The sequence below is a fragment of the Leptidea sinapis genome, chromosome 1 (assembly GCF_905404315.1).
Source record: "Leptidea sinapis chromosome 1, ilLepSina1.1, whole genome shotgun sequence".
In the NCBI taxonomy this organism is placed as follows: domain Eukaryota; kingdom Metazoa; phylum Arthropoda; class Insecta; order Lepidoptera; family Pieridae; genus Leptidea; species Leptidea sinapis.
This window is the reverse complement of record NC_066265.1, coordinates 2,992,378-3,016,395: the sequence shown is the minus strand read 5'-3', so window position 1 is coordinate 3,016,395 and position 24,018 is coordinate 2,992,378. Positions and strand designations below refer to the sequence as shown.

At 34.6% G+C, this 24,018-nt stretch overlaps 1 protein-coding gene across 1 annotated transcript in view; it reads left to right on the top strand.

Annotated features, from left to right (window-relative positions):
* The window catches only part of LOC126968374 (uncharacterized), a 220,972-nt gene that overhangs the window by 158,267 nt on the left and 38,687 nt on the right, over positions 1-24,018 (top strand). Inside the window, exon 2 of the mRNA XM_050813371.1 lies at positions 6,836-6,974. Coding sequence (XP_050669328.1) covers positions 6,836-6,974 — 139 coding nt within the window. The remainder of the gene's footprint in view (positions 1-6,835; positions 6,975-24,018) is intronic.

Here is a 24,018-nt window from a genome sequence, read left to right as displayed (position 1 = left end):
ATCCTTTAAAAGTGTTTTATTTAAATGTGTAACACTCGCATTAATACAACATTCAAGTATCAAGTACGTACCACAGATTAGAAATGTGGCATACACGTAATTATCCGGTCCGAGGATGCCGGACCAGCATTCGATTTCATGAAGTATATTAATCAAAGAAAATACTATTCTCAGAACATTTCAACTATCGTCGTTCATATCTAAATGATTGAGTGCATCTGCGGATGAATAAAACGACTGGTAACTAATCCGGAACAAGGCTTGTTAAGCTGACAGAGTGAAATCCTCTTAGTTTTCTATTAAGCCTTTTTCTCTTAGTCAGCATTGTGGGTAATAAGCGTTCAAGCGGTATTCATTAAGCCGCAGACGAGGGAGGCTTATCGATTCGAAGTTAGTCTAATAAACGTAAATTCTATTCAAAATGTACTCGCTACGATTGAATGGAGGGTGCACTGTGCCGGTCTTTCCGCGAATGTAGTAAAGAATTCCGAAATATATTCCTTTAAGGTAGCAGGAAGTTTCAATTATTCTTTGATATTCAAAGTATATCTTATCCACTACCGTTGATATATTTCTGTTTTGTACGACACAACATTCTACAAATTTAACATTTAAAATGCTTTTATTATGGTTCAAATTCAAATATTTTTATTCAAAGTAGGATTTAAAATCACTTATTAAACGTCTTTTTTATGACACTATGGAAAAAACGAATCATGCTTTATCCTCACGTATAAGTTTATACCAAGATTATTAGTAAGACCGTTTCGCGTTCATTTATTAAATCGTATAATAAAATGAGTTTTATAACTAATAATACGTTGAGCTTCTAATTAAAAAATTAAATACTTTTATGTTGAACTTTGAATAGATTTAGAAATCTCGCTTTATATGATACTTGTTTGCAAAACTGACCGAAGCGTATTTGTTAAACCGATGCACAGACATTAGCTGTTAAGGCGCGGTCATACCTCAATATTCACAAAAATTGGTTTGTTAGAGAGTCCATTACAACATAACGCAATGAAGATACTCCGACGCAAAAAACAGTGCACAAAGAAGGAAAATTTCGAACCGAATGGAATATTTATATATAATTTGAGATATCCAATAAAAAATTTGGAACTTGCTTCCCAAAAATAAACTTTGGAGTCAAAAATCTTTGAATTTTCAGCGATAAGAACATTCTTTTTATAAACAATTTAATAGAATTGCTACTTTTCTAAAACTTAAACCGAACAATTATTCGACTTAATATGTAAATTTTGAATAAACAAAAGAAAATCTGTACAATAAATGCCCCATTTGCAGCTTATCCACATGATTAAGACAAATATTGTTTGTAGCGTTTACTAGTCAGTCCGCGCCTTAAGTCATGTCTGAACTATTTTCCGTGTTTATTCAGCAATAAATAGGCAGACGGTTTCACTAATACTAGAGCTGTCTACTTCAATGGATTCGCTTCGCTATTGGTTTACGAAGTCTTTGAAAGCACGCTGCTAAAAAAATGAGTCCGCTTTATTTCTGCATTCCTAGCTTTTTCCAATTCGTTTCATCTTACAAGGAGCTGTGTTGAGTCGTAATATAAAAACTACAACAGTGCGCTCGGGTTTCATTTACTTATTATAATGTTTTGTTCACCTTCGCCAATTTATTTTATATTATAATAATATTAACAGCTTCTGATCGCGAATTAATTAGATATATGAACTCAAATTCAAATTCAAATATGTTATTCAAAATAGGATGTGACATCATTTATTGAAAGTCAAAAAAACTACCACCCATTCCAAAATGAATGCCTCAGACCTGAGAGGAACGGGCGCATCAAATTGAGCGGTTTTTTTTTCTTCATCAAAAATATGTGTACAAAGAAACATTCTACAATTAAACTAATTATTTAATAGCCTGAGGGTGGTCGCTCCATTCCCAATTTGTGGTTTCATTAAGAAAGTAATTTATGTTATATTAACCTTTACAACACAAACAAAAACAACACAAACGTTTTTTAACAATTCTTTTGAATAACGTATTACTTTTGTTTTGAACATTTTCTGGGATCTTGTAAAAGCATATACATCGCCCCACAAAAGACTTACTAACTCGACTAAACCGAGTAGTAGGCATATTAAGTTTATGTTTGTTCCTCGTCATAACATTATGATTGTCATTTTAGATGTCGAATTAAATAAGTATTATTAGATGGAATTATTATGTGCTATAAATCATATAAAATGGTAGCAACGATACGGGAAAGCCAATAAATTTCCGTTTCCAATCCGAAGTTCACATTTCTCTGATGTAAATCCTAAGTCTCCCCCGAGGTGTGCTAAGACTCCTGACTTTCCAATTAGTTTCAACTCTCGCCTCATATTTCCGCCAGGGGGCGCCAAATTGCACTTGCGGTTTGTTCGGTAACTTATCTACGTGCGATAGATGCTCGCAATTTTATAAGTGAGAAGTTGTTTTCTAAGTTGTAATGTACTTCTTTCGTTCGATGCACGTCTGTATTTATGTGATCTATATTTTTTTCTTCATAATTCAAGATCTTAGATCATTTATACGGCTAGACAGAGCCTTTTGGAAGGGAATAGGAAGGGAATATTGAAGTCCCAGACCAGTGGAAGGCTCCTTTGCACATAATGCCGGCTCGATTATGGGTACCACAACGGCGCCTTTTTCTGCCGTGAAGCAGTAATGTGTAAGCATTATTGTGTTTCGGCCAGAAGGGCGCCGTAGCTAGTGAAATTACTGGGCAAATGAGATGTTTACTGAGAGAGACAATATGTTTTCTTTTTTTTATCTGTTACGTGTTATAACTTGTAAAATACTTAATTATAACTTAACTTATAACTTGTAAATCGTTCAAAAGATTAGTCGTTCGGTATCTACGAGCTCTACTTTTCCGAACATAAGCTGGTAGATTAATTAAAATGAAATATTTATAATGTCGATTCAAAATCGCTTACTTTAAGCCTATTTGAGTACAGTTTATTTGAAACTTGTTTCATATTTTACTTTTATTGAATAAAGTCGTTTAAAATGCACGACGACCATAGTTAATGAAGGTTGTATTTCGTATTATACGATACTTTAAGTCATTATATCCGGACGACCGGGCCTTGCTCGGATTTGTAAGAATGTACAAAACTTGAATAAAAACAAACTTATACGATATGTGGATTCGAACCGGGGTCTTCTGCTTTCCGGATCACTCAATGTCCCATCTGAGCTATTATTGTCTTGTATATAGTGGTGAAATTTACCTTTGTATTCTAATGTTATTGTAGCAGTATCTCATTAAAACACGCATAAACCTACAATTTTTTAAATTGAAACCTAGCTAGATCGATTTATCGCCCCAGAAATCCTCTGTGTACTAAATTTTATGAAAATCGTTGGAGCCGTTTGCGAGATTCAAATTATATATATAACTAGATGACCCAGCAAACGTTGTATTGCCATCTAAAGTAATAAAAAAATCAATAACTAAAATTTTAGGGGTATAAAAAACAGATGACGACCGATTTTCAGATCTACCAAATATTTATATTGTACATAAAATTTATAGTACTACAATAATTATTATATTATTTATTGCCATCTTTTGGATCTGTGGATGGAACAGAATAACATAAAAATTGCGATACAAAAATGTAAGATAAATTAATGTGCCTGGTCGCGATCCCTGAAGTCGATTCGAGCCAACTGTACCCGAACGACCGTTAGGGTGCGAACAAATTACGATGTTCGACCCGAGTTGATCTTCATTTGCCGCGCGAGCCAATATGTTGATATAAATTTACTTAAACGCGGCAGCCGATCCAACTTCAACAGCCGCGGCAACTAGACAGACCAGTTCATTTTTGTAAAGCAAATCAGGAATAACTTTAAAATTTCTGGCACCTGGAGACTCCTACACCTTTTTCGAGTTTCAAAACTTTCAATTTCATTTTTATGTGTCCCTTTTTTACGTATTCGCCGTACGAGCTAATTCACCAAAACTATAAAGGTCCCAATTGAGCGCGAACGAATGACAGAAGCTTCTTTGATGCGGTTCAAAAGACGGTTCGCCCCGCGACACGCGTTCGATGCACGCGCTTATGTTCGATGGATACCCGCGCGTAGTTTGTACGCACCTTAACATAGCCAAGTGTAACTCCATGATGGCACCGTTTCATTCAAAAATAGTATATTATGCACTTAGGGAGAAAAGTAGGTCATTCTCACCCGCGGAATATTGACAATCGCGTGTGGCAATGTCCTACTTTTCTCACGTGGTGCGTATACGATTTTTTTCCCACCTGGATGATAATCCCGCCGGGTGAGAATCGGCCACTTTTGTCCCTCGTACTAGGGACTAAAACACAGCTTTTCATCGAGGTGGGAAAGAAAAGTAGTTTTCATTTCAACAATATATTATCATGATAAATTCGCAAAGAACTTACCAAGTGCCGTTATCGTTGGAAACAGAAGCGCTGAGAAATAATGATTATCGATCGCACACAACGCCATGACAGTCCAGGTATAGGAAATTTGCATAATGCGCTCGTTACAAGCCAACCTTCAATGTTTTAATTAAAATCTCCGAAACAGCCCTCGAATAAATCAAATTGATTGATGGACTTTTAATAACTTTCGTGAAAAGCGTTATTATTGGTAACTCCTGACGTTTTGTGTGGGGTTATGTCAACAACTGAGGAAACATTTTGGATTGGTTCGACAGACTGTGGAAATACACCGCCGACCATTCTGCTTTATCAGAGTTCTGTGTCTAAAATATAGCTTGCACAGAAAACGATTCCATGAGCACTGTTTTTATTAGACTTATGAGTCTATGAAGAATATAAGTTTATGGTCTATGAAGACCAACATGCCAAAAAGAATTACTTCCAACGTACTTAGAACGTGATCCGCTGTGTGGGGCTATGTCAAAAAACTAAGGAACCATTTTGGATTGGTCTGGAATACTGTGGAAAGACATCGCCGACTATTCTGCAGTGTCAGAGGTCTATGTCTAACACACAGTTTAGAAAGAAAACAGTTTGGCGAGCACTCTTTTTATAGAAATTTTTTGAGTTTCATAAGTCATATACGCCAAAAGGAATTGGCTTCCACTGTACTTAGAACGTGTTCTTCTGTGACGGTCGCTTAGTAGAGGCTTATGTCAAAAACTAAGGAACCATTTTGGATTGGTCTTATTTGAGGAGACCAGTACTTACGCCGACATCAGAGCACTATGTCTAACATATAGCTTGCACAGAAAACGATTCGGTGAGCACTATTTTTATTTGACTTTCATAGACGAACATGCCAAAAGGCAATACTTTCACCGCTCTTAGAAATTGTTCCTCTCAGTTGGCCGTTTCCTTTCAGTAGATTTATGTCAAAAACGAAGGAAGCATTTTGGATTGGTCTTCTATGAGTAGACCAGTATTGGTAAACACTGTGAAATTAGACCGCTGAGCAATTCTACAGCAACAGAGCTGTGTGTTTGACATACAGTTTGCACAGAAAACAATTCGGCGAGCACTATTTTTGTTGGACTTTCATAGACGAACATGCCAAAAGGAAAAAGCGGAATCCCAGACTCGTGGAAGTCAGCCTTTTTTAAACCAATACTTGACGACAGTTCACATCCGACTAAATTCATATTAACAAGTAAAGATAATAACAGATTTAGTTTCACGTAATGAAATAAAGAAATTCAGCTTTTATATCGTAAGCGATTGAATTTAAATGGATTTATTTTATTGAATCACAATGACTAATTTATATCCAATTCGGATTTTCAATTCGGACCAGATTGCTTTAGCTGTATTGATTGTGTTTCAGCTTTACATGTTTTTTATTTTATTATGTATCTGTATATTTTGGAGTAGTATCGAAAATGTATGTATGTATGTTCATAGGCACATAAGTGAATTTGAAAATTAATTCGGTTGACTCAGTGGAAGAGCGCTCGCACGGAACACGAGAGGTCGCGGGTTCGAGTCCCGCATCGTTCGTAAATTTTGTTTTTTAAATTTAATTTGTGTTTTAAAAGGTCGCCAAGTGTCGTTGTATATACGTATACATTAAGTTGACTTTTGTAACTTAGCCTAATTATAAATGTAATTTTGTAATTACCGCTGGTGAATCTAAATAAAATAAATAAATAAAAACGTATGCACACATCATTCTTTACGAATTAAAATGGTTTGAGTTCTATCTTTAGTGTTAATTCCGCCAATATTTGTCTTTAAACAATTCGACACGTGTTTCGCCTCTACACGAGGCATCCTCAGGACGTGTTGTCTCGCCAAATATTGGCGGAATTAACACTAAAGAAAACTCAAATCATTTGTATAATTATGGATTTCCGCAGTAACGCCTACTTCAATAAATATTCTTTAAAATTTCAAACACCTCATCTCGTGGCAGTAATGCTTAGTCTATCTATTGTATACGCTCTTAAGGAACTCATTGATTATGGTGCGAAATGTGCTCGGCAATGTATTTTGTTTTAGCAATAGAAATGTAATTATTTAGCAAAATTATTAAAATCGTCAAGTTAGTAACCTACATAATTTTGTTAATTTAAATGAGCACTTACGTGAAATACGACAATCCATCCTTCTTAAGTTTGGATATGCTATTATTTGGACAGATTTTCACTGAATACTTTTTCATTGCGTGGCGTTGTATTCAAAGCGCGGTCGAAACACAACTGAACAAAAACTCTGCCTCATAGATGCTTTAGGCAATTTTTGAGCGTGATTATGAGTCTTTTCTTATGCGTCAATGTGACGTGTTCACTTTTGTCGTGGGATTAACTTGATGTGTATTGTTACAGGTGTATCTCTGACGCCGTTTGTGCGTCATTGGCAACCAGCAGAGTACCATCCTGTTGTGGAACTCCGACGGAAACGATCAACATCACGTCAACCACCCCCCAAGCAACCACTGCGGTTATCATTCAAAGCGCATAACAGGTATTAAAAATTAATAATTAAACAACTTAGTTAGATTGTATTCATCACAATAAATAAATAATCACACTACTTACTTAGAGTATATTCATTTTTTTTAATGAAAATAAGGGACAAGACGAGCAGGACGTTCAGCTGATGGTAATTGATACGCCCTGCTCATTACAATACAGTGGCGCTCAGGATTCTTAAAAAACACCAGAAATTCTGAGCGGCACTACAAATGCGGTCGTCACCTTGAGACATAAGATGTTAAGTCTCGTTTGCCCAGTAATTTCACTAGCTACGGAGCCCTTCATACCGAAACACTATAATGTTTACACGTTACTGCTTCACGGCAAAAATAGGCGCCGTTACGGTACCCATAATCTAGCCGACATCCGTGCAAAAGAGCCTCCCACTGGTGTTGGTATTAAATTTTACAATAAAATACCAGAGAGTATTCCAGGACTCACTGAGCACAAATTCAAGAAATATATTAAAGCTTCTTTGACAAAGAAGGAGTACTATGGTAATTATACGAGATTACATAGTCGGGTGAAATATTAATAAAAATGTAAGATTTACACAAATATCTTATTTATAAAACACAGTCTGTTGCGCGTTTTAATCCGTTAAAAAGTATTTTATTTAAATGTGTATCGCGTTAATCAAAGAAGATAGTGTGTTTGATGAAACTCCTAAAAAAATGGCACGTGGCTCATTTAATACGCTAATTGTTATTAACAAATTAATATGAAAAAGGAAAGCATTTAGTTTATTGTTAATAACTAAGAAACTATTTATATAAAGTAATTTTGAAAAAAGATCCCAAAAGAGGATATTATAATAGGACATACTCTCGAAACATTTTTCTAGACAGCATTCCAACCGAGCAATCACTCATATTTTAGGAGCTTTATCAATAATTAATACGTTTTTAAACTTGTTGGGTAGACTAAAGAGGCTTTGACTTAAACAAGAGACTCCTAAAATTAAAATAATCGTAACTAGAATTAGATTTATTAATTAGATTGTATAAAAATAATTGAATTTGAAGTACACTTACTAAAAATTTGTCTAAATATGTGTAGATATACTAAATTTTTCAATGCAACAATGAACGTAAGCGCCTTGCAATTTGATTACAGACAGTTAGAAATTCTTCCACAGATCGCACTTGCCTTACTGTAAGTCGTTAAGGAGTCCCATTGATCATCATATTCGACTACGACAATTACTTGACCATAACTATATTGTGGTAGATGACTTAAATATCCCGATAGCATAAATAAGATTCGGCCGAGTATCGTTTATTTGCTCCTAAGAATTGAAGAGCTCCGTTACTTTGCCATGGATTCCGTAATCAGAACCTAACCAAACTCTCGCCAAACTATCTTTGAAGTATATCCTTTCCAATAAAAAAAGAATCATCGAAATCAGTTGGCGCGATATTGAGTTATTCGTAAATTTATCATCCACTTTGCTATACGTACGTACAGCAAATTTAAGATTTTTATGGTTTCCTCGTGGACGCCATTGTCAAATCTGGACCAAATTACAATGGGAAGCACCAGCTTTCAAATAAAAAAAGAATTATCAAAATCGGTTCACCCAGTCGAAAGTTTTGAGGTAACAAACATAAAAAAAAAAACATACCGACGAATTGAGAACCTTTTCCTTTTTTGAAGTCGGTTAAAAACTAATCCTATTTAAAAATAGATTCTTAATCTCTGCTACTAAAAAATATAATAAGGTGTGCAGATTACACATCAGCTGAACAGACAGCAGACAGGAGCTCAAACTAAGTAGAACCTGTGCTATGAGACTCTGACTCCTCTCCCCCTCTTTTCCCTCCGTCCGCTCTTGAGTAATTGTTATTTAACAGCATTTTCTAATATCTATAAATAGAACAACCTAAATATAAAATCTGTTTGAGACAACATCTGTATCTGATTTAATACTGTAGTAATTTTAATGATGCAGTAGGCAGTGTCTAAAATCAGTTCTCACATACTTTTAATTGATTCATGTGATTAATGCCTCATTTTATTTATTTAATTAAACAAAAACCGTCAAACACATATCAGTAAAAGTGTGACACAACTTATTGAAATATATTCGTTGAAAAAATAGTTTCGTTTGGCTATCAAGTTTAAAAGCATTCTGTTTGAACAAACAAAATAAAGCGCGAATTATCTTTAGATTGCATCCATCAACGCTTAATTAAAATGCACTGAAATAAAACGGACAATAAAATGCGACGCCATATTTGAAACAGATAAAAACAGTTAAACCTCTTTTTCAGTTATTAATTCAATTTATTACATAGAAAACTGTTCGATATTCAAATATTTGCGATGCTCTCTGTCCCGAACGTTGTGGAGTCGGTAAATAAAAACTGTCTCCCTTCGTGGACAAATACAATCGCATCGATCGATTGCAGAGAGTCCAGACTAATCCATTTCTAAATGATAAAATCCATTGCCTTAATTAATACCGACCCTTGGATTCTTTTTACCTTTGATCTTTGCATTTTATAGTATGTATGTTCCAAATGATGAAATGATATCGTTAATAAAATTATTAGTTTTTACTATTTCTTTATCTGTTAATACGGCTTTACACACGTTTTTGTCGGTGTCGGTACCGACTAGTTTCGGACCATTCGGAGGTCCTTCATCAGGGTGTGTGTGGTAGGTTTTCGGTAACGTCCTACCTCTTACTGAACTTTTTAATAATTTAATTTACTATTTCTATCGTAGGTGGGTAAGTTTCAATACTAAGCTACAGTTAGAATACGGTATTAAAACGGATTAAGTTTTCTATGGTTATCTATAATGCAATAATTTATATGATGAATATGAATGTTTGTTTCCGAGTCATGGATGTTTAAATGTATTTATGTATGTTTATGTAAGTATATTGTATTCAATATGTCGTTGTCTTGCACCCATAGTACAGTCTATGCCTAGTTTGGGGCAAGATCATTTGTGTAAGAGTGTGTCAATATTATTATTATTATAATATCAATATAGTAAGTAGAAGGCAATATTGTTGAATAATTTTTAATTATTCCTTGTTTATTTAGTTTTTGTGACCTATCCGCAATTAATTAATTAGATTATATTCATTACAATAAATTAATCATTACACTACTTACCTTATATTCATCCAAATAAATTAATAATTACACTACTTAGATATATTCATCACAAAAATTAATAATTAATCATTTGTTATATACGACTTTGAATAACTTTGACTTAAGGTTTTGTGTCTCCAAGATGTGATCTGGGCTCAAAGAGTAGACAAAGCTCTACCCTTCTAGACGTTCTTGAGACGTTATCGTACAACTGTAGTGCTCCCTTAATCCGCGATGTTATTTATTTCCATCAACCGCTTTCTCCGTAATATGGTTTATAGTAGGGGTTAAAGTACGAATTTGCCGATTTGTACTGAAAATTTGAAATTCGTTTTTTTTAAATTAACATATTAATTATTTAATAAAAATAATTACATTGCTGCCATTTAATCGGAAGGTCATTTATGCCTTTGCGACAGAACTGTGGTGTTCTAGATTCGACAAACTGTGTGAAAGGATTTTGTACTGCAAGAAGAGAAGAAAACTTTTTATCATGTAGCTTTGTATCAATTGTCTAAATCACGAAAAAATGGGAGCCCGTTGGAGAAAGTTCTGGCGAATACGGAGGGTGACAAATGGTTTCTAATTGCAGTTCCTGTAGAGTTAAAAAGGTTTCTCGTGCTGTATGAGGTCTCGTGTTAGCATGTAGCAATAATGGTGAAGATCGATTCATGAGTCGGGTATAACTAACCATGCTGAGAACACCAAACAGTTACCATTACCTTTTTATTGGTAAGCTTTTCATTATTATACTGTTTCGGCGTTTGACCTGGTGTCAGCCCTTGCATTGCATTCATTTGAAGTTGGTGCCAAATGTAAACGTTATAACAGCTTTTCGTCACAATCCTCATGAGCGTTAAAGACACACAATTAAGTGACGTCTTTCCGCAACGTCAGTAATCGATCCGAAAACAATGTTGAGAAGGTAATCATTGCATGCGGTGAAATAGTTCCGGCTGATACTGAGTCCACCAGACCAGAGATGATAACAATACTCCAAGCGTGTCTAGACGTGTGCTAGAATTTTGCCGTTCAGTATTTAGGAACCCACTTTCTTTGAAACCAATTTGGCTTTGCCAGATGACCGCGTAATTGGTAATCGCTTGAGATATCAAGACCCTTACTCTGACCAGGCCGGGCATTAATGCGCACTTGAGTCTTCTAAGGCTTAAATTGAACAATTAATTTTATCACGTTCCTGGACATTCTTCAGACAAGACTCGATAGAATATATAAGTTTCTTCCGGCACTGATAGAGGATGTCCCGAGAGAGACCTTCAAGGGCGGTTGTATACGGCATCTCCAGTACTTTTATAAACTAGCAATGCATTAGTAGTACTGCAGCCAGTAAGGACGCTGGTGGTCCACTTGCATAAAGTATCAGCAACTCCAAATCCAAGTGGAATATTCCTATAAGATATAGACATAGCTCATGTTATAGGAATTAGCTTTTATGTCACCTCAATATAATAAATATACTGATATGCTTGAGTCTTTTCAAAGACGTCTTCATCGCGTATTGACGATTAGGTTTGGTTTAAAAAGGGAGCTGACTGCATATATGAAGAAGGGCTATCTTACTTCAATTTACTGAGCCTTGAGAGTCGTCGCAAAATGCATGGCCTAACGACTTTAATCAAAATACTCGATGGAACAATTTCTACTACCCTCTTGTGGGACAGACATCTAAGAGTTCCAAATCGGTCTTCAAGACATGAACAGTATTTTACCATTCCATAACGTGTCCTTCCATAACCCTATCTATAGAATTTGCCGTCAATACAATTTTTTTTTAATGCAAATAAGGAACGAGACGAACACGACGTTCAGCTGATGGTAATTGATACGCCCTACCCATTACAATGCAGTGCAACTCAGAAAAATATAAAAATTCTGAGTGTCACTACAATTATTGCGCTCGTCACCTTGAGACATAAGATGTTAAGTCTCATTTGCCCAGTAATTTCTCTAGCTACGGCGCCCTTAAGACCGAAACATAGTAATGTTTACGCATTACTGCTTCACGGCAGAAATAGACGCCGTTGTGGTACCCATAATCTAGCCGGATTCTGTCCAAAGGAGCCTCCCACTGGTGAATACAATGCCTTACTACTCAAAAATAGTGAAGTACCTGAAATCCACGTCCTGACGTACACATATTTTATTTTAGAAAAAGAATTAAGGTTGAATGCAAAAGAAATAGTGAGGAAAAACCGATTAATATATCAAAAATACCAACGAAGTCGTGGGAAGCTATAGTTATGAATAAAAACCGCAACGCGCGGCGATATTAAACAAACTGTAAAGTTAAAAGTCAACGAACCGACGTAACTGCAACCAGTGACTCGGATCCAATGATTTAACTTGATGCAATTGTTCCGCGGCCCATCCTGCATTTTTATACAAAAAATGTTTTAAAGAATTTGGCCGTGATACTACGTTTTGTTCAGCTTATCTATATATATAAAAATGAATTGCTGTTCGTTAGTCTCGCTAAAACTCGAGAACGGCTGGACCGATTTGGCTAATTTTAGTCTTGAATGATTTGTGGAAATCCAGAGTAGGTTTAAAAGGTGAACAATTATAGGAAAATGCTCGGAATTCAATAAAAACAACAATTTTGTTTTTTCCTTTGATGTGTCCCCCGTCATTCAGAAATCAAATTGAAAGAATAGTTTGAAATGAATAACTAATTAGAATCTTTATCTCTTTCTTAAAACAAACTTAATTTTAGCCAACTATAGTTGGTAGATTTTATGTACAATTTAATATTTGTTAGGTCTGAGAATCGGTCGTCAACAATTTTTTATACCCCAAAATTTTTAATTCTTGATTTTTTTCTTTTCACTTTATATGGCAATACAACGTTTGCTGGGTCAGCTAGTTGATAGAAAACATTAAGTAATTCTCATATTGTGTGTTCGTGTTTTTCCTTAATTATAATATTTTTTAATTCGTATTGCTAATAAAGCCTGTTTTTTTAGTTTATGTTTTTCTTTTACAGTCCCACAGCAGTATCAAAAGTACATATAATTAAAATAATCCTCTTAAATCGTATGTGTGGTAATTGTGCTGTGTATCTATTATAATTCTTTTGTGAATTTGTTACGATTTACGTTCCTCTCCGATTCATCAAAATCACCCAATGCGTTTGACCTCTAGAGCAAACAAGGGAAAACAAGGGGAGACCGGGGGTGTTTAACCATTTCTATTAAATCTATGTATAGATATTTATTGATAACTAGCTGACCCAGCAAACGTTGTATTGCCATATAAAGTAATAAATAAAAAAAATCCATTGCCATCTCGCAACCCTATTGCGGACCTGTGGATGTAACAGAATAATATAAAAATCGCGATAGAAAAATAGGTGTTTATCGTAGACGGGTGAAAATTTTAAGTTGTATGTATTTTTTAAAATTGTATCATAAAAAAATAAATAATTAAAAAAAATGAGATGTTGAAAAATCGAAGCTACTAGCTAGGAAACATGTGTGATTGGCGTAAACGGCCCTTTCTGTGCCGAAGTTTAAATTATATCCTCAAGACTTTTAAGAGGCGTAGGATCCTCACAGATTTTAGGCAGGCCACGTCCTCTGCATTGAGTATAGGTACTTAGATGGTAAGATACCTCAGCCATCCCAGTAAGCCGTGTTTGGGGTCTTCAGTGGCTTCACATCAGAATCTACACAGGTTTGATTCACTGAGACTTCTATAGCCTTGCATATATGCGTATTTATGCGTCCCGCAGTCGGCTAAAAAGGACAGATCGAAATCTAAAATCAGCTTACACAATCGCCAAATAATCCCATACACAGCCGGACAGTTAATTAACCAGCCGATTAAATGATAAAGCCTGCAATGACATCGCTCCACGAACATAAGCCTCGTTTAAAATACGCCGCTAACATCTCATTACAGCGAAAGCTCTCCCACTAATAACTCATTTGTATATCAAATGTGTATTAATATTTTAAGTGCATTTTAATTGCAGATTAATTTCGATCTCGGCTCGGGTCATAGACAGATTTGGTCTTCGCTTTCAACATTTATACTTATAAAACAATTATACTTATAATGTTATATAGTATAGTTATAAAGTATTTGCAATCACTCCCGGAGTTTTGATGACAAACATGCATCGCTGCTCGTCCTATTAATGATTAAATTGACGCCATTTTTGAAAAAATTTAACAAGATACCTAAGATATATAATGGTATGATAATACCATTATACCATACCATATCAATAGTTACAACGTAGCAGAAGAACTAGTAATTACTCAGAAAATAGCTTTTACCCATTTGAAAAAAGATAAATATTTGAACTGACCCGTTTTGAAGAGATTGATAACTGGGGATGAAATGTGAACGTCTAAAAAGGTCGTGGTGAAGTTTCACAGAATGTCTCAAAACTCGAGCTAAATCACGATAAGGAGATGTTGTGTGTAAGGTGTGATTGCAAAGGCATTTTTCATTATGAATTTTTACCACCAGGCAGAGCCACTAGAAATTGACCACAAAATAGTTTTGACCCAAATAAAATTGGAAAAAGATTTTTTTTTTATGAACGATGCGGGACTCGAACCCACGACCTCCGGCGTTCCGTGCCGGGGCTCTAACCAACTGAGCCAACCGTTCAAGTAACGTATCGTTATAAAATCTTGTTTGCTTTGTTCAACTCTAAGGTTGTGGCTTCATCAGTTTTGACCCATTTGAGAAAAGCTACATATTTGAACTGAACCCTTTATAGAGATTGATAACTGTGGGTGAAAAGTGGATCTGTTATGACAAGAACTTCCGAGAAGGTCTTGGTCTGGTTTCACAGACTGTCTCAAAACTCGGGGTAACTTACGATACTGTCATGTTGTGTCTATGGTGTGATTGGAAAGGCATTTTTAACTATGAAAATTTACCAGCGGGCAGAAAGACTGGAGATTGATTACAAAATATTTTTCGCCCATTTGAAAAAAGCTAGATATTTGAACTGAACCCTTTATAGAGATTGATAACTCAGAATGAAAAGTGGATCAGGTATGAGAAGAACGTCCGAATAGATTGTGGTCAAGTTTCACAACGTGTCTCAAAACTCGGGCTAACTCACAATCAGGTGATGTTGTGTGTATGGTGGGATTGAAACGGCATATTTCATTATGAGTTTTTACCAGCAGAACCATCGACACGGATCTTCACTATCAACAAATATTGAGATTAAGCAAGGAGTTTTTCATCACGATTATGCTAGACTAAGCCATTAAGCAAAAAATTAAAACAGTTTGGCTGGGATGTGTTAATGCATCCAATCCAATGCCATATAGCGTTTACATAGCACTTTTAGATTTCCGCCTGTTTCGGTGTATTCAGAATTCTTGCGCCAGTGTCAGACTATTCAAGATAGGACTGCCAAAACTACTTGTCGTATTTTTTAATCACAGGGCCTACCATCACCTTTTAATAAGCGATGCAAATCCGATGCAGTTCAGTTTTGGTACCCAAACTGAATCACTAAAATTCGTACCATGAAGTGCCTTTTACTGAATGGCGTTAGGATCGCTTATGAAGAATGAACGAAATAAAATTGCGTTTCGAACCCTAAAATGATATGATTTTTAGCGGTTTTTTGCGTAGAAAATACTAAAAATACATTAAAATTGCGCAATTGCGTCAAATTATAAACCATTAAGCCCTTTTTTATACTTATTAAATAATAGTAATATAAATAAATATAGTTCTTTGAATTACAAATTAAATGTTTGCTTACGTGTTTTCGTAAAAATAACGAGTTAGAAACGCACCTCTATTGATGTTTGATTTGACAGGACCACAGAGTACTTTTTTTTTAATTCGTTCTTGCGAACAGGCTATAGCCCGGGCCCTTACTTCCTCGTCTTTAGTATTTTCATTTTTGTTATTTATTTTTAGTATTTTGTTTTACAAGTCAGTCCAATAAAGTATTCTCATCTCAACTTATTAAAGTTATATATATTAATAAATTTTATTGATTACAATAAAATTTTTCTTTTCTATGTTTTCACTATTTTTTAAAAGTTATTAACAAGACGATTCACTTTCCTCTAAAGAAGTAGCAACTTTTTTCGAATCGGTCACTTTGACAAATAAGCTATCCTGTTTAGGTTGAAATAACACCTCATGGTACGAATGAATGAACGAACTAAATAAGTTTGCGATTCAGTTGATATCATTTTTGACATTCAATTGACATCATTGCGATTTAATCAGTTGATTTGATGACAACCTAAATTAGATAGCTTTAATCACGTCGTGGTACGAAATAGCAAAGCAGTTCATTTTAGGTTGTCAATTGAATCGCAATAAGAGTTCATGGTAGGCCCGCAGATGTCCCAAAATTTCTACAGTAACGGATTATGTCACTACCTACAAGATGGCAAATCATCGAACTAAATGTGAAGAAACTTTTCCCCATCCTTTTATATCGATGTTTAAAATACAATAGTAAACTTGGTGCTAACCAGGTCATGTGGCGAGATTCGGGACAAATGGACGATGGACAGTTGAAACGACAATTTGGGTAGGATCCTTTGGCAAAACAAAAAGTGGCCGCACAAGAAACAGATGGGTCGACAAAAAAAGAAAATCAGCAGGAAAAGAATGGAGAGGCAAAGTGCAAAAGAAGAGAGGAGGCCTTTATCCAGAGTGGGCTTCAAATAATATAACTTTTATATACTACTAGCTGACCCAGCACGCGTTGTATTGTCATATAAAGTAATAAGAAAAAATCAACGAACAACAAAAAAGGCACATAACTTGAAATAACACTATCACAGGATAAACCAAGAAAAGAAAGTTCTCGCGCACGTAGCGGTAATCATCACCCACAAAGATAGAAGGATGCAATCTTTGTCAAAGGTATCAATCGGCATAGATATTCATCTGAATAGACATATTGGTTGTCAAATTTCAAATATTATGATAAGGTTCGGAAATTTAATTTGTGACAAAACTTATGATTAATATAATAGAATAATCTGATAGATATTTAACAACTGTAGTTATTCTACCAACTATAGTTAGCTAAAATTAAGTTTATTTTTTACCTCCTGAGAGATAGAAATATATATAGATTCATCTTATTTATTTTAAACTATTCTTTCCAATTGATTTCTGTACGACGGGGGACACGTCAAGGGGAAGAAAAAAAATATTTTTTTATATTTATTTTTTTCCGAGAATTTTCATATTCACCTTTTAAACCTTCCCTGGACTTCGAATAATTCAAGACCAAAATTAGCCAAATCGGTCCGGCCGTTTTCGAGTTTTAGCGAGACTAACGAACAGCAATTAATTTTTATATATATACATATATAGTCTTAAGAAAAGATGGTTAGAATCAATAATGGCTTATTATTAGTTAACTTCCTTGAGTTACACACTCTTAAACGTCAGTAATTTTCATTCACAAACATTATTAATAAGGCAACCATTTTGTCATTATTAAATATATAGACATGATGAATACCATAGGACCCAAACACATGGAAGTGTACACAGCTACTCAGCAACGATAATAGAATATTAGATCAAGTAAATAATGAGGCCAATATAGCGAGCTGAATAATGTACAACAAGTATTTCAACTAACTCCAGAACAATATTCCTAGTAGGGTATTGTGTTCTCTATTTATTGAAGAGAAAACTTCGTAAGGCCAGCTGTGCACTTTATTTCGTGCGTATTGAATCATCTAAATATTATGAGTTTATGTTAGTCTACATGCAGAATGAACCTAAAGCCATTGACGTACTATAAATGAATCGCCTATAAATAGGTTGTCAAAAATGTCCGTGCGACGTTGTATATAAGTATATATTAACTTATACAGATAACATTCAAACTTTCATACAAATTAACCCCTTATTTCGTGGCAGTAATGTTTAAAGTTCAAAATGTATTTTGTTTTAGCAATTGAAATGTAATTATTTTGGCAAAATGATTAAAAACGCCAAGCTAGTTACATATTTTTGTTTATTTAAAATGGCACTAACCTGAAACACGACACCCGATCCTTTTTAAGTTTGGATGTGTTGTTATTTGGACAGTTTTTCACTCAAAGTGTGGTCAAAACATAACTGTTAGTTAGTTATTAATTATACGTCAATGCGTTAAGCCCAACCGCTAATTGGTCGACTGCTGTAACGTATTACCCCCAGAAGAAATACGTAACAATGATGAAGGGACCAAATTTGTTTGTTTATTTAATAGTGTAAACATGTTGTTTTTGCGTTTTGTTATTTTCAATTAAACAAAGTTTTATTTTTTTACAATACTATGATTACATTTAATTACAACTATCGTTATGGGAAAATGTTCTAAGTATACTAGCAGCATTTCCGCGTTGGATAATTAGGCTGATCCATTTGGGCTTGCAGTAGCCCAAAAGTAGCTGCCTATTGAGGCGCGTAGATAGTATTTTTTTTTTAACCATTTATTTCTGATACAACATTATAAAACGATGTATACATATTATTCTGCCAAACTGCGCAGCAGTTTGTCGGCAGTAATTCTCGTGTTTCGCAAATTATCAAATCAATATTTTGTTTTTGTGTGTGACAATTTAAAAGTCCCTACCAGTATTTCTTAAGTCTATTTATTATGGACATTGTGCTAAGTAGAACTTTCGCAATAAGTTTTTCACCTGATTTTTTGTTTTACAATTCGACAATTGTGGCGCTATATGGGTAGTTAATTCATTTATTAATGTAGGTATTACCCCATTGCATGCTACGCATACCGTAATAATTACATATTTTAGGTACCACTAGCTTGTTTTTGTTAGATAGCCGAGTTGAGTAGGTATGCACTCTCTGTACTACAAATTTATTTATATCTCGATATTGTTCGATTAACGTTAATAATTTTACCTTTTTATCAATTGGAATAATACTACATATTTTAAACAAGCGTTCATAGTTCCCGTTAAGTTTGTTTTTTACATTTCTGTTCACTAAGAGCTTTAATGTTCTTATTTGCAAAGTTTTGATTTTATTTTTATTCGTAGTAAAAGTTTGAACATTTTCCTCGTCTCTGCGGCCCACGGGCCAAGTGCCTCGACAGCAAACGGCAGAAGTATGTATGACTCACTGAGACCAATATATTGGCGACGTCTGCTTTGTTCGGCAATCGAAGCAACAGCCCCAGTACCAACTGAAGTAACTTTGAAATGAAAAGGAGCAAGAGTGTCAGACAATTGTATTTTACCCCCCACAAGATAGACCGATGATCTGGTCAAGATCGCCGGAATAGGTTGGATGAGGGTAGCGCAAGACCGATCGCCGTGGCGATCTTTGGGGAAGGCTTTTGTCCAGCAGTGGACGTCATCCGGCTAATATGATGATACCATAATAAGTTTTAATATATTTCTTAAATTTGTGCTCAGCGAGTCCAGCGACTCAGCGAGTAGTATATTGTCTCGTAATTTATTGTAAAATTGAATGCCAACACTTATGAAGGAGCACGTAACCCTAGCTAAATTATAATAGTGAATCACATTATTAACATCACATTTCATGGGTTAGCTGCGTTTTAGGTAATTGTTGCCAATAATTGTTGGATCCACTTTTATCACACGCGAAATCGTCTCAAAATCCCTGCATCTCTTTGCTCTTTTAACATGGTTAGACAATCTTCAACATGTTTAACGTCAACTTCTCTCTGTAGGTCAATTAAATCATGGGGCACCCATTTCTCAAATTTTTTATTTTACCAAATTGATGCAACAGTTCATATTGTAGGTAGCATACCCACAATATGAACTGTTCACATCAAAATATATTGACAATTTTTTGATGATTTGATGCGAATCCGCTTTTACCGTTGCATTCAATTCATCATTATCTAACTTAGTGGCTGGTCTTCCTCCCTCATCCTCTACGGAAGCGATTAAATCAAAAACGCAAGGTGCATTCACACAAAAAATTTTTAAAGTGAAACTTTAAATTACATCGTCTCAAACTTTTTCATCTGTGTGTTGCATGTCGGGTGACGGTCGGGCGGCGCCTATAGTTCGCAGCAGCTTACGGTGTAGTATATAGACTATTACTCAATTGTGCCAGTGCTTCACGCTATTTTGTTTGTTTTTATTATTTCCCATTATCATTCCAATTTTCCAAGTATAAGATTAAGATTGATAAAGCGATTTTTATACCCTTAATGGAATATTATTCCAAAAACTTTACTTAAATGTCTATAATGTGAAAAAGGTTTCACTTTTACCGTGGTTTCATAAAACCACACAACCCTTTTTTTTATATATTAGATAGTAATGTTAAATCAACACTGTTACCACATTTTACCAGATTGGTGAATATATCATTCAGGAATCGTAGGATATCTTATGAGTACACAAGTTCGATATTGATTTTCCTGCTTAGAAAACAATTGTCTGCCAAATTGAGAAGTTCTTTTGTTAAGTTAGATTCGAACGTCAGAGTACTTCGCAAAGTCCGTGTTAAATTATTTGTAAGACAGGTCGCGGCCCAAAATTCTTAACAACGTCACGAACACCGTTGAACGACGGAGGCAAGTTTTTACGACAAATTACAAAAATATTTCCGACGGATTTGGGATGGGAAAAGGTCGGGATTGCGGGTTTTATATTACAATATTTTGTCCACAGATTAATTCGTTTAGATAGTTTGATTATTCAGAGGTTGTTGAATTATATTCACGTAACTTAATTTAAATATTTAAAAAAATACAAATAGAAACAAAAGAAAAACACTGAAATAAACTTTTGTCCATTAAAAAGGTCAACTTTATATTGTGCGCTAGAAGTTGGATTATGGAAGCACCCTTTTACGATGAAAATTATTCTTGTGCTATCACCATGGAGGAAAATCTTCAAAGAGACACCGGTCAGCTAATAATTTGTTTGACCGATAGTGTGGGTCGTTAAACTACAAAAAATCTCCCCTCTTTAGTACCTTAACTCTCGAGGGCTATGATATAATGTATTATGTTATACGAAACAATCGTCCCTGAATTTATTCTTGTTATAAAACATCTAATAGATATTTTGAATGACTATGAGTAATAATTGAATTAAAGGATGAAATCTTAAGACTTGAAAATGATATTTTACTAAATTTTTTCTCGTATTTAGGAGTGGATTAAACAGCCACGTATTCAAGTCAAACAGTTGGAACTATTGAGAATTCGTAAAATATACAAATGATTTAAGTTTTCTTTAGTGTTAATTCCGCTAATATTTGATTTTAAAAAACAATTCGACACGTGTATCGCCTTTACACGAGGCATCCTCAGGACGTGTTGTCTCGCCAAAATCTGGCACGAGACTGAATCAAATGAGCCGGAAGCCGCTCTTTTATACCCTCGTCCCATGAAATGACGCGCTGTGATTGGTCGGCTGTTGTGACGTATTACCCCCGGAAGAGACACGTAACAAAGGTGATGGGACTAAATTTGTTTGTTCATTCAACAATGTAAACATATTGTTATTTTAGTGCTTTATAATTATGGATTTCCGCAAAGTAACGCCTAATTCAATAAATTCGTAAAATGTTGAACAAGAACAAACAACATACAATAAAGCTAATTAGAATGTTAAAACGAAAACCGCAACTAACGTTGAGCTTGTAAAATTCCTTTCAAAAGTAAAAGCACACATGAGGAATGTTTCAAAGGGAATAAAGTGGATGCTAATGCCTAATATATACAAGCTATAGAATGCCACAGAGACATAAGCATATTAAGGGACAGAGCTCATATCTAGGTACATTCAACTCCACACAAACTTTGGATTTATTATTCGGTCAGTTTCGGATGAGGGACAACCGTCTTGTTCCAGGAATGAATAATGGCTTGCGGAAATTGCGTTCCCTAATAACTTCTTTCAGAGTTTTCGGTGTTAAGTCCCCTAAATAAAGATGGACGAGGGAATGTTGGAATGGCTAATAAAAGTTCGTAATTTCAGCTGTCAATTTATTTTGATTAAAGGCTCGTTTTAATCCGACTATGTAAGTGGTTTTGATTTCAAGATTTTAGATTGGAATATTATTGCCCTCTCTATTACAGACGTCAGGTACAAAACCCTTTTTAGCTTATCATTTAATTTCGCGTAATCGTCTTGGATGTTAACATGTTGGGACATTGATAGACAACTATCGGGAACACTTAATTTGGTGATAACTACTAATAGATAAGTATTTAATGTTGTAATTGCATTTTTTTAATTTTTATTTTGCTTGGGATTCAAGTCCATAGGTCCTTCCCATACCTTGTTTTATAGTTTTTTACTTGTATTTTTTGTATATGTGAGAAGTGATAAAGGTGATTTCTTGTGTTACGACAATAAGCACGGAGCTATAGGTCTTGTTAAACTATATGTGAAAGTGTCATTTTTTTTGTATTCTAATTCTAATGATATGGCCGTTCCGCTCCTTTGGGTCTTTGGTCTTCAAGAAAGGCAATATTTGTATATCTTCTTCTATATCTTTGATAATACGATGTTCTCGAAACAACCGGCTGATAGCAAGCTTTGCAGTGTCTTTAAAATAATCAAATACTTCATACCCAGTCTTTGTAAGGCAAATACTGTATTTCCGTTTCCTTTTATGCCTACCCCATTCTATTTTGTAATTCAATATTAATTTCAGATCTTATTTCAAATGGTGGGAAATTTTCAAAACCATTTACATAACAATATGACTAATGCCTATCAAAACTAAATAAAGAAAAAATAAAAACATTAAGTTTTTAATTTGTAATAATATCTTTGACTGGACCAGTTTATTCTCATCTATTTAGCGTACAAGTTTTTGCAAAATATTATAACAATTAGTCAGTTTCATTTAATAAGTATTAGCTAAAGCCTTTCAATTTGAAAAAAATATATCATTCAGAAATAACAAATGCATTAAGACTTCACCATCATGTGAACGCCGAGGCTATCCACCTCCTCGACAACAGGTTACTAGTGCGAAGACTCAAAAGAACTTAAACCTTTTGTGTAGTGAAAAACACTGAATAGTGAAAGTAACATGTACTAAATGTAAGGACCTCGTTCACTATGTCTAAGTAAAGCTGTGATTAGTAACTTCTCAATTAACGTTAATTGGAAGCTACATGTTATGAGTATCTTTTGCCAATTTTACAAACGAAAATTATGTCTTGAGTAACTGTTGATTGGTTAAGTGAGTAATGAATCAATCACACGTCATATTCTTTCAATTTTACGTCAAATATCACTTGTCAAACGTCATTGCAGATTGTCATCTATGATTTTGTTGAATATTGAACGTTCATTTCACTGTTTAGCGGCAGATGTTTGTTTACCTTTGAAACTAGAAAGCATCTGGAAATAGTATAATAGTTTTTGTCATTTAGTGGTTACTTGTGTGAATATAATTTTTATGGATAAAATTATAAGAGAGGGATATTTTGGTATTTTTAAATAGAAATATCGTGATATCTTGGAATTTTAATATACGTATACTTGGTATTTGTTCCATAGAAGAATAATCTTAACTTGTCCAATTGATGATCGGTCAAATCGAATAAATCCATATTTTATAATTTATTTTTATGCTACCTCTGAAAAGATGCACAAAACAACAAATGATAATAATAGTAGGCACATAATATCACGCAACTGTCAAGTAACCGTGCTAATTGGCAGAAGATGTGGCAAGTTAGTTACGGGACAGTTAATCTTAAGATTAGTGTTACTTTAAGGTCGTGAAATTCTCATGTTATGTTACTATTGACTTTACTCAGTGATTAGCTTACTTGATAGTTTACTTGAATGTGGTGAAAGAGGGCTTAAATAACACAAGAACTTAGTGTCTTCCCCTTACTATAGACAATAAGAATAGTTCCGATGGTCAATTTCGTAGATTTAGTCTACTTATTAAATTAAGTTAAAATTA